The sequence below is a fragment of the Triticum urartu genome, chromosome 1 (assembly GCF_003073215.2).
Source record: "Triticum urartu cultivar G1812 chromosome 1, Tu2.1, whole genome shotgun sequence".
Taxonomy (NCBI): Eukaryota; Viridiplantae; Streptophyta; class Magnoliopsida; order Poales; family Poaceae; genus Triticum; species Triticum urartu.
This window is the reverse complement of record NC_053022.1, coordinates 409,571,237-409,582,692: the sequence shown is the minus strand read 5'-3', so window position 1 is coordinate 409,582,692 and position 11,456 is coordinate 409,571,237. Positions and strand designations below refer to the sequence as shown.

Sequence of the window (11,456 nt, the reverse complement as noted above, 5' to 3'; positions counted from 1 at the left end):
ACATCAGAGTTTCACTCAGAATGTTGAAGGCATTGAAGCAGTTTCTCGGGTGTATCCTTTGGCTGGCACTACACGTGCACCACACCCTGCTTCAACTGAAGCCACTGACAGTGCCACTGCTTCAAGACCCAAGAAGCGCACTCGTGTTCTCAATGACCGAGAGCTTCTTGTGGCCCTACATCAGAAACAAGATAGGCATCATGACTAGCTGAAGCGTCAGATGAAAAGCCTCTTGGTGGATGTTAATCGCACTCGAAATCTTGCCACCAAGAACGCTTTCGTTGCCCATGAGACCTATCGCCGCACATGGAAAGGGCTAACGATGATGCTTTCTGAAGCTGATCTTCAAGAGGATGGCTTCACTGAGAGATTCAAGTTTGACTCCACACCTCCTCGAAGGGCTGTGCTGCTAGGAACTTCATCCCTTGAAGACTCTGAGTTCTCTTCCTCTGCTGCCACAGTCACTGCCAGAATTATTGAGGAAGAAGATGATGCTACTTCACCACCACCTGCTTCAGCACCTCCAAGCTCTTCTGCACTGCCCAACAACATCAACAACCCTGCTACTTCACCTACTCCTCATGGGAACGAGTAGAGGCTCTATGTCTTCAAACCTTTTTGGTCATTACTGACAAAAGGGGGAGAAGCATATGAGATTGATAGTCTTCAAGCGGGTTCATATGGGTGGGTGCCTTATATTTTGCTTCGTGCTTACAACTCTCATTTTTTGCTACATTTGGCTCTTATGAGTTGTAACACTTAAACTAGATGGTCGTCTGCTACTTGCTTGCCACCTTGTTTTGCGAAGATAAATTCCGCATGTGCGACGATAAATTCCGCACTTAGCTCATTCTGCAGACGTTCATTTTCCATTATGCATGTCATTATCTTCATATACTTTCACATGCATAGTGGATTGTCATCATAAGCTGAAGTGGATCTCCACAAGTACAACCCGCCATGTGCATTTGCATTCCAAAAGCAAACTAACTTATATGCACATCTTCAGGGGGAGCCCTTGCAACTTATGAAGACAATTCCTTATCCTTTACAAATTCACAGATTATATTCCCCGTTAAAAACTTCAACTAGTTTTTCATCAATCACCAAAAAGGGGGAGATTGTAAGTGCATCTAGTGCCACCCCTAGTTGGTTTTGGAGTATTGACGACAAACCTAGTTGAGGGGCTAATGTGTTTGTGAGAATTGCAGGATAACACAGGTAGAAGTCCCTCATTGATTCGGTTTTACTACCAGAGATGACCCCTAAAAATGTATGAAGACATTGAAGTCAAAGGTGGTATATGAAGATACTCACATTGAAGACTATGACAAGAGAAGACACGATATGAAGCCTATGGAGCTCGAAGAATTAGATCTTTCGTAGTTCTTTTTCTTTGGTGTTGAGTCATAGGAACCACCGTACTGTTAAGTGGGGTCCAGGAGAACCAGTCAGAATGACTGAAGTGATGCCTAAACCAAAAACCTGTGTCTTCGAGTGAAGACAATGAGAGCGAATCTTGTCCAGAGCCGGATAAGTCAGCTTTGCTTGTAGCCAAGTTGCCATGTGAGTTTGAAATCTGACCGTTGGGACACGTGTCAGTTCCTTAGTGACCCAGGGTCATTTCGGACAAATCAGGTCGGGTTGCCAAATGGCTATAAATAGCCCACCCCCTACAACCATAAACGGCTGGCTGCTCAGATTGAGAGTACGACTTTTGTCGTTTGAGAGCAACCCACCTCGAAGCCTTTGAGAGAGAGAATTCCTTGCAAGGATAAAGCCCTAACCACCCAGAGCCAGAGAAAATTGGGCATCACTTAAGTCTTCTTGTCTGTGTGATCTGAAGACTTATTACACTTGGGGACTGTGCATCCTCCAGACAGTTAGGCGTCGCGTTCAGAGCATTCAAGAGACATTGTGGATTGCCAGTGAACGAAGTCTGTGAAGGTTTGGGAGTCTACCTTGAAGACTTACCAAAGTGATTGGGCGAGGACTATGTGACCTTAGCTCAAGGAGAATACGGTGAGGACTTGGTGTCCTGAGCTGCGTGTTCAGGACTGGGTGTCCGGGACTGTGTGTCCTAAGGTTTAAATACCTAGCCGCTCCAACCAGACGTACAGTTGTCACAGCAACTGGAACTGGTCCAACACATCATTGTCTTCAACGAGTCACTGGTTTCATCTTCACTTTCTTTTACTTACTGATTACTCATTGTGAAGTCATTGCATGTCTGTTCTATCTTTTGTCTTCACAACGTGAGTGTATGATCTGTTTGGCTTCATAATATCTTCCTACCTGATCCTTATTACACTGCAGCTATTTGTCACTGTGCTTTCACTCTGTTGATACTTGACCATGGCTTGCCTAGTGTAGTCTACCTTCCGCTGCATAGTAATAGGCATATCTCTGCTGTTTGTCTTCATAACTTCCACGTTTTGAAGACTTTCATAAAAATCGCCTATTCACCCCCCCTCTAGTCGATATAACGCACTTTCACTCACTCAATTCGGCATTGGCCTCCTCCACTTTGGTCTCGGCCTCCACTTCGCCCTCTTGATGATTGAACATCGAGTCATAGTTGAGATTGTCAAGCCCAAGCATATTCGACTCCTCCAAAGATGACAATAATTTCAGCCGTGTTCATCTACGCACCACGACAAGAACAACAACAACAATATTCATCACCCTATGGTCGTAAGAAATGCCAAACAATGCACCGACTAAAATGAAAAGACATTTTTTTACCTTGATGGCATTTCGTCGACCACTTGGTGGCCACGGCCCTTATTGCCGGCAGCAGCGGCCGGACATGCCAGAGGAGTGGTCGTAGGGGTGGTCGAAGACGAGGTCCGAGGCGCCGGACGAGGACGAGGCACCGGAGCCACCTTCTTGTCCTTCTTATTCGCCACCTCCTCGGCGAGCGCCGGTGCGGCCGCCGTCAGCTTCCTTGCCCGCTTACCGACGGTTGGAGCAGCGGGACGGCAGCCTGCCGTCGCCGGAGATGCAGCGACCTTGCTGTGAGCGGTAGTTGCCGGTGAGGTGGCTCCAAGGAGGTTTTTTGGTGCCCAAACTTTTTTTAATGTAGGCGGCGGCGTGGTGGTCGTTTCTGACAACGATGCGTTGACGGCGATGGCCGGCAGGGTGGCGAAAGGGTCTTGCCTCTTCATCCCAACAGGAATCGTGGGCATCGGTGGTGGTTGCGCCGAGTAGGGGTCCAATTAGCCACCTATTATCCTCCACGGAAGGATTATACGAGATCGGTTAGAGATGCTCTTCGGAGTTAAATTATAAGGGATCGGCTAGAGATGCTCTCACACCTCAGTTATAATATGATCAAGTGCATTTTCCGGTAACAAAAATCCACCGTAGTTTTCCCAAAGAAGAAAAAAGTCACTAGGAAATTTGTCTTATATAAAGAAAAATATTGCAATCTCAAGTGTGTTGAACTCATCCCCCGCAAAAAAAATAAACCGTGATGAACTCATGATGCCTACGATGATTCTCATCAACATGGATTTTGTTTAGCACGGCTACTCCTCACGCATGCTTGAACATCTTCATGCTCAGCCAATGCAGGTACACAGCCACGATTATGACAGGGACCGTCAGGGGCACAAGCAAGCAGTAATACCTGGAAAACAATGAACAGATCAGGCGGAGCAATAACGCGGCAATCTCAAAACGAAAGTGAAGTACTAGTGCTCCAGGTGAGGTGAGTAGATATCATTGATGGCACCTGTCGTTCTGAACGGCGAGCAAGAACCAGTTGTCGGACGGCGCGAGGGCCTTGGACCAGACGGCGACGTAGAGGAAGCCGGCGAGGAGCGTGACGCCGAGCGCGACGAAGGCGGACCCCATTACAAGGTTCGCGGGGAGAGGCATGGCTCCGGTCGGTCGATCTATCTGAATCTGAAAGAGCAACAAAGTGAAGAAAGGAAAATGTGTCTTCTGAGGCATTGCGCCGAACAGCTTGTGTGCGTTTAGACAGAGGAGGGAGGGGCGGACGGGCTTGACGCAGCAACAAACCTGCGCGGGGGCGGTCGGAGGGCACCGGCGGCAGCAGCTCGTCGGTCTGTCGCTGGCGCTCTCGGCCACGAGTCCAGAAAAGTAAAAGGGAATCACCGTCAGCGGCCGCCGCTCCCCAACGCCGAGGCCACGCCGCACGCCGGCCGTCGTCTGCTGCCTTCTTCTATTTCAGGTGAAAACCCCTATCTCATCTACCAGCATACATACGCGGGCGCTATAAACGATGCCTAGGACAAGCGAGCATAGCAAAGCACGTAGCCCAGTTTTCATAGACTTGGTATAAAAACAGGACACGATTTGTTCTTTCATACTCGAATCATCTGTGCATAGGCCAACACAGTAAACATTGCCCGGCCCATGCTCATCTCGTTGAGCAAATGATGTAGAAACACCACAGCTCATCTTGACTGAACCTGAACCTATAGGTGACACTGGCACCAAACATTTTTAATTTTTTTGACAGAACTGGCACCAAACATCACACACTGCCCACATAGACATAGGGGAGCACACCACAGAAATGATCCTCAAGTCATGTAGTACGTCAAGGCTCAGACGTTCAAGACACACTACAATACAACAAGGATCTAAAACTTCATCATAATTAAAAGGTCCTCATAGTTCAAAGGCTCGCGAGCTTCGAGCTTGTCTGACTGACAGCCCTATCTGTAGGCCGCTACTTCGTCCCTAAACAGAGAGATGAGATCATCAACGCTCATCGGGAAGAATTCTGGCTTATCTCTCAACCTGACGCTGACCTGCAATAGTACGAGCCATCCATCCACATATATAATTCAGAATTTCATACAAGGCATAACTAATGCTTTTATCGACAACAGTGGGTGTGAAGAAGTCAAACCATTTCAGATTCCACCTCTGTTGGGCCCACGGCAAGAATATAGTTGAACTGGGCTAACTGTGCCACGCATACCTGAAAATGAAACCGGCCATAACGATACACGACCTATTATGTTTTGATATCTGCACAAGCTGTATTTACTTAAACTACCAGAGATATGAAGAAAACATGCAGCTGCACTATAAATAAATGCCTAAAAGAAATGGACAATCCATGAGATCCAACAATAAAACTACTACACCACATAACTGAGACTACCTTCTTGCCACTCAAATACTGAAATACATTGTAACTAAAAATTACTAATAAAGAAAGAAAGAGTTTGTGCCAAAAGGCATGATAGAATTACCTTCTTCTGGATTTTCTTATCAGTCATGTCGATTTCAACATCAAATCCAGCGTTATGTATCTTAGCATGAACCTGAGCATCAGAAGAGGATTGTCATTTAACTTGAAAGAAAAAAAACTCTGGTTGATTGATTACCACGAGAACCAGCTAAGATACTGACAAACTGCTAAACATACCGAATGGAAAAACAGTCACCAACAGATTTCAAACTAACACACAAGGGCCATTTACCTGTTTTGCATATTCTAGTGAATCGGACGATATAGAGCAAACAATGGCTTGACGAGGGCTGAGCCATAACGGCCATTTACCACAGTAATGCTCCAAAAGAATGGCAAACATCCTTTCAACCGATCCTAGTATTGCCCTATGTATGATTACAGGCCTCTCAAGCTTGGCTTCCTCCTCTGCTGCATAAGTCAGCTTGAAGCGAACAGGCAGCGCAAAATCCAGCTGTAACAGGCATTAATTAAAGGTTAGAAAAGAGAATATTGTCTACAGTTTATGCCAACATACATAAGAACTATAGAACCTGAAGTGTTGCACACTGAAATTTTCTTTTGAGGGCATCAAACACACCGATATCAATTTTTGGGCCATAGAAAGCACCATCTCCTTCATTAATCTGCACACCGACATCTAAAATTAGTAACTTGATTGAAGATCCAACAAGCAATCAGGTCCAGGCAGTTTCTTGGCATAGGGATATAGCACTTGAACATTATTGTGAGGCAGACACAGGTGCTGATACAAATTGAAATTTCAACCATAATATGAATTAAAAGATATGCAGATATTCACATTAGTAACTGTGAAACTAAAAACAACATGTATGCCAGAGTGAAATATGTTGATGCTCATCAGATGCCAATCGCTTGTATAAAGTATATCATCATTAAATTTTATTCTACTACCACTGTAGATCATCATAGAGTATAACTTAATTGAGTAAGAAATCAGCATTGACAAGCCAAAGCATAATAATGTGATCACAGAAAATATTTTGGGGGCATGAAATCACGGCAGTGGTCGAATGCAAGTATAATTAGAAATTATAGAATAATTTAGTGAAAAGTCCCCCTTTTCCTATACTGGAAATACTAGATGCTGAACATCTGGCAGCATAGAGTGATGCGGACATTAAGGGAAAATGACCAGTTACCTCCCATGGCTTCCCAAACTCATCCAAGGCTTCTGCCAGTTGTTGTTCTGCTTTGTTCCAGGTTTCAATATCACCTAAATACTTCTCTGGTCTCTAGAAAAAACAAATGTAAGATGTCAAGATTATCGATTAATCTGTAATCGACAACAATTATTAGATTTAAATGTTGTAAATATGTAAATTTATTAACTAGGTACATGTAGAAGTAGGATAGGCCATGTTGCCCAAGTTCTAGTAGATACATAACTATGATAGCAGATAAGAATTCCACAAACAAGAAAATTAATTAAAAGAATTCCACACACATAATACAGGAGAAATAAATTAGTATCTCGACCATTTTGAAGTTTAGAATATATATATAGAGATCTAAAGTTCCAAATAGTTTGTAGATGCTCCCAAAATATAGATAAGATTATATGATTACCGTTGATAACTCCAACTCGTAGTTAAATCCAAATATGCCGTAGACATAATTAATGAATTCCAAGACACTCTTAACTTCCTCTTTGATCTGCAACAAAGCAATAACTTCTATTTAAACGTAGGCAGTGATACAACCTGAGAGAAACATCTAATCTAAATCCAAGCCACAGTGAAACTACTGTAAAAAGAGAGTCATAACAAACACTTTATGTGAGGAATATGCAAAAGAACCGGAATTTGCTGGAAATGGCACACACAGAGTACAATCTCCACTAAGAAATTTAATCCCTTTCTTAAATAATACTCCCTCCGTCCCAAAAGAAGTGTCACTGATTTAGTACAACTTTGTACTAACTTTGTAATAAATGAGCGATCCTTGTTTTGTGATGGAGGGAGTAGAATATTAACAAAAATGCATGGTCTAGGTCTACCAGACTTACTTGGCTCTCTCTGCAAAAAATATGGGCATCATCCTGCAGGAATGATATAAAAAAATTAAATAATGGAAGAAATAAAATTGTAAGACGCTAACTGGCGATTAAAATTGTTGAAACTAGCAACTCAAGGGATAGTATTAAGCCTTACCTGTTGGAATCTTCTAACGCGTGTCAAGCCTGAAAGTGCTCCACTAGCCTCGTTTCTGTGAAGAACTCCAAAATCAGCAATGCGCAGTGGCAACTCTGTAGCATATTCAATCCGGAATTCAGGTTTAATAACGAAGGAGTAAATATACAGCATAATTAAAATTAGAGAAGGAGCTCACCTTTGTAAGAACGAGTCTCGTGCTTAAATATTATGCAATGCCCAGGGCAATTCATTGGCTTAAGACCAAACTCCTCTCCATCGATCTGCACAATAATAAAACAAATAGGCACCCTTAGATACTACAAATACGCGCACATACAAGTCAACAGAAGTTACAGTTGCATAACAGTCTCTAACTTGATGGTGATATATTCTGTGACTTGTGCAAAACAAATCTCCTGTCAATACTTACAATTATGTTATACTTCCTCCGATCCATATTAATTGTCGCTGATTTAGTACAAATTTCTATTAAATCAGCGATAATTAATATGGATCGGAGGGAGTAACATTTTACGGAGTACATGCATGTGCCGTTATGTGGGCGCAGAACTACAGAAAAAGAGGCCACCAGGGCGTCTCTACTGCAAAAACCTTTATAGCTGAAGCCCGCCCGTCACTTGTATGCAAGTACCAGTGACGGATTACTAGTGATGGGTTGGCATGCTCTTCACTATGGGCATTTCGGGCCCGTTACTAGTAACCGTTCTGTAGTAGTGCATGTGCACGAGAGAGTTGATGGTGGCAAGTCGAGCTGGAGATAAGTTGTGGCTTCTATTTTATCCACCTGTGTTCTTTCAGTTAGTAATGTGGTTTAATTTGAAGCCTGTTATCAAATATTTCAAGAAGTTTCCTCTTATTGAGATAGTTTCTAGATTGTTAGGATCTGGTTTTGGTTTTGACACCTTTCCCTGTAAAGGGGACTTGGCCAGATGAATAAAGCAAGCAAGAAAACCCGATATCCATCTTCCAGTTCCTTCTATTACCCGATACCGCCTTCCATCGAGCACACCTGCGGTAATGTGTTCATACCAGGTGCTTACCTCAAAAAGAAACATGTTCTCCTTGTAGTTCGCACTATGCCCAGATGTTTCCCAAAGCTTCATCTTGAGAACATTTGGACTCTCAACCTAACAAATACATAAGGAACATAAGCAAAGGAAACAGATGTAACTGTCAATGATCTGAAAAGCTAGTTACTACTCCCTCTGTAAAGTAATATAAGACGTTTTAGATCACTACTTGGAGTACCTAACAAATGAACACTTACCTCTTGGTAGCCTCTGTCCCTGTATTGTTGTCGCAAAAAAGCCTTCAATTTGTTAACTATTTTTGTACCATGTGGAAGGAAGAAGCAACTTCCTGGGCTGCACAGGGGTGAAGCTAATCAAAGGTCTAGCACATGACCATGACCCAAAGATGTAAAAGGAATGAAAAAATAGTAGTATAAGAAAGACAAATCTAATCGAGAATGCCAAGGTACCTAAGCGAATCGAAAAAGAAGAGTTTCTGGGACTCCCCCAATAACCTGTGATCACGCCTCGCAGCCTCCTCCATCATACGTTGATATTCCTGCAGATTATCAAGCAATAAAAGTGTATGTAAAACACAACAGGTTTTCATAAAATGAGAGCATGAACATGATCGTTAGGAATGTATAGTTACAATTCAAAGAAACAAGTTCAGCTTGCACTCTTATCTTGCACTCTTATCTTGCACTGTTGACATCTAAAACCAGATCAAATAACTGCCTACAGTGGTATTGGAATCAGTTTCGGCTTTTGTTACCATGTTTGATAAGTTCGAGGTACTTATTCTGTGTATAGTAACATGTCATATCTGACTTTCCATATCAAGATCCCAGTAGAAATTAGAGAAAAATACATGATGATGTACCTTGAGAAGTTTAGCATCAGGGAAAGAAATCCCATATACTCTCTGCAGGCTCTCACGGTCTGCTTTTCCCCTCCAATATGAGGACGAAGCCTATAAAACATTTACATGTAAATTCAAATCTGAAATACTACTAAATCCCATCAAGACGAGAACTTTGCTAAAGAAAGAAGACCGAATTACCTTGAGGCAAGCAAAAGCTTTAACGAAAGAAGTATTCGGGATGTGCGGTCCACGGCATAGGTCAACCAAAGGGCCACATTTATATAACGTAATGGGCTTGTGCTCAGGCAATTCATTGATGATTTCAACCTTAAATTTATTCTCAGCGAAAAACTCGAGGGCTTCATCCCTGGAGACCTCAATACGTTGGAATGGCTGCTTTTCGGCGATCGCTCTTCGAGCCCGGTCTTCAATGCGACCGAAATGCGAGCCATTCAGCGTGACATTGTTGTCGTAGTAGGCGTCATAGTAGAAACCTTCCCCTCTCGTAGTACAAGGCCCGATGCACAGTTTGCAGCCGTACACACGCTCGAGAGCCTGCGTATGTTCATTACCTTGGGTTAGAAGAAACTTGAATTGAAAATGAACTATCTGTTATCATGCTATGCTCATCAAAAGATACTTTGACAGGGACAAGCTTTGAACTCACCTCTCCAAGAATGTGGGCACTCGAGTGCCATAGAGTGTCCCGCCCTTCTTTGCTATCGAAGGTTAGCAAGTTCAGTTGGCAGTCGTCTTCCAGCGGCCTTGTCATGTCCCACAGTCCTCCGTTCACTTGAGCTATCAAACAGCGAGCTGCTAGCCCGCTTGATATCTCCTTGGCGATGTCCATCGGGGTCGACATCCACTTCTTCCCCTCCTGGACCGTGCCATCATGCAAAGTAATCCTGAAGCATCGTAGTGAAAATAATAATATCACTCACGAAAGCACACTAATTGCAGCCACGTGAAGCTGGCGATTCCTAGATCCAAAGCAAAGAGTCTTTCTGACTTTTCTGTTATGTTTTCATCTAGGAGTTTTTTTAGTTGATGGTTAGATTAATTCATGGATCATCCTCTACCTTTTAGGGAAATTCATTTAAAATGTACAGTATAAAACAAGAATTGATTAGAAAAAGGGATTCTAGATTAGTTCAGTAAGTACAGGTAGTTATTTGAGAAAGTTTCGAAAACAAAGAAAAAATAAATGAATCAATCTAGTAGACAAGCATTCTATCAGATTCGAACCAATGACTTGCGTCTTAGCACGAGGCGGCCGGCAATGCGAAAAATGAGCTAAACGATGGCAGGCCATATTGGTGAGCCACAAACTTCGTGCGTGCGCTTGAATGTTTAACAAGCAAATCAGAGGTATGATTCAAAAGTTTATATTAGACTTGAACATGTTATTTGTACAGTGCTAGGCAGAGAGCATATGCCCCCAGTCCATACTCTTTCGGTAGCGAGGGGAGGGGTGATAATCGTATGCCACTCATTCAAAACAGAGGGATCGAGAACTGACTTGATGGGACTGCCGCCGTTTTCGGCGTGCCGGCGGGCCTGCCTGTCCAGTATCTGCTCGAACAGGCGGTCACGCTTCCCCGTCACCGCCTCCAGGTACGCCTGGTCCGGCACGGCGGCGGGGGGCGGGGCCTGCGCCTTGTCCTTGGCGCCCATCCCGGCGGCGGCGGAGGGCGTTGACTGGCGCTTTGGTAGAAACTCAAACTCGGGAACGATGGAGATGATCGTTTTGGTTGCACAGCAAAGTGTCCTGGTTCTCGTACAGAGGGGCTTCTTTACAATGCCACGAAACTTGCGGGCTACTCTCAACTTGCCCGCCGCTCTTCCTACCAAGCTTGACTGCTGCCTACAGATTGACTCGTAGTACTATTCGCTCGTGTCTTGTGCGAGAAAGAAAACAATAATAGGCGTGCGTACATCCAGGGCCGGCCCTGAAGTTTTGGAGGCCCTAGGGCGAACTCAATAAATTGGCCCGTGGTCGAAGTGTTTCCTTTTAAAATTCCATACATTGATATGAAAAAATATTGTAAAGCCATAATAAACAATGATAAAAAAAATCAGGTGGATGATATCTAGTAACAATGTTGTACTTTTATGTTCTAGATCAAATATCAATAAGTTACAGAGCACAACAGAAAACAAATGCCCTTTAA

At 43.5% G+C, this 11,456-nt stretch overlaps 2 protein-coding genes across 2 annotated transcripts; both read right to left on the bottom strand.

The window, feature by feature from the left end:
• Window positions 1-3,379: 3,379 nt before the first annotated feature.
• Window positions 3,380-4,302, bottom strand: LOC125515051. Its single transcript, XM_048680474.1, has 3 exons — window positions 4,027-4,302; window positions 3,737-3,909; window positions 3,380-3,631 (listed from the first exon to the last, which is right to left on the bottom strand). Exons 2-3 carry the CDS (start codon window positions 3,880-3,882, stop codon window positions 3,538-3,540), a joined length of 240 nt encoding a protein of 79 aa, XP_048536431.1. The 5' UTR covers window positions 3,883-3,909; window positions 4,027-4,302; the 3' UTR covers window positions 3,380-3,537.
• Window positions 4,303-4,458: 156 nt separating this feature from the next.
• Window positions 4,459-11,124, bottom strand: LOC125515042 (threonine--tRNA ligase, mitochondrial 1-like). The gene is made up of 17 exons (XM_048680463.1): window positions 10,805-11,124; window positions 9,953-10,190; window positions 9,484-9,840; window positions 9,304-9,393; window positions 8,891-8,979; window positions 8,678-8,774; window positions 8,451-8,537; window positions 7,586-7,670; window positions 7,408-7,502; window positions 7,263-7,295; window positions 6,824-6,910; window positions 6,397-6,489; window positions 5,767-5,859; window positions 5,466-5,687; window positions 5,235-5,306; window positions 4,886-4,957; window positions 4,459-4,784 (listed from the first exon to the last, which is right to left on the bottom strand). The coding sequence occupies exons 1-17, from the start codon at window positions 10,957-10,959 to the stop codon at window positions 4,689-4,691; spliced, it is 2,061 nt and encodes a 686-aa protein (XP_048536420.1). The 5' UTR covers window positions 10,960-11,124; the 3' UTR covers window positions 4,459-4,688.
• Window positions 11,125-11,456: the final 332 nt, after the last annotated feature.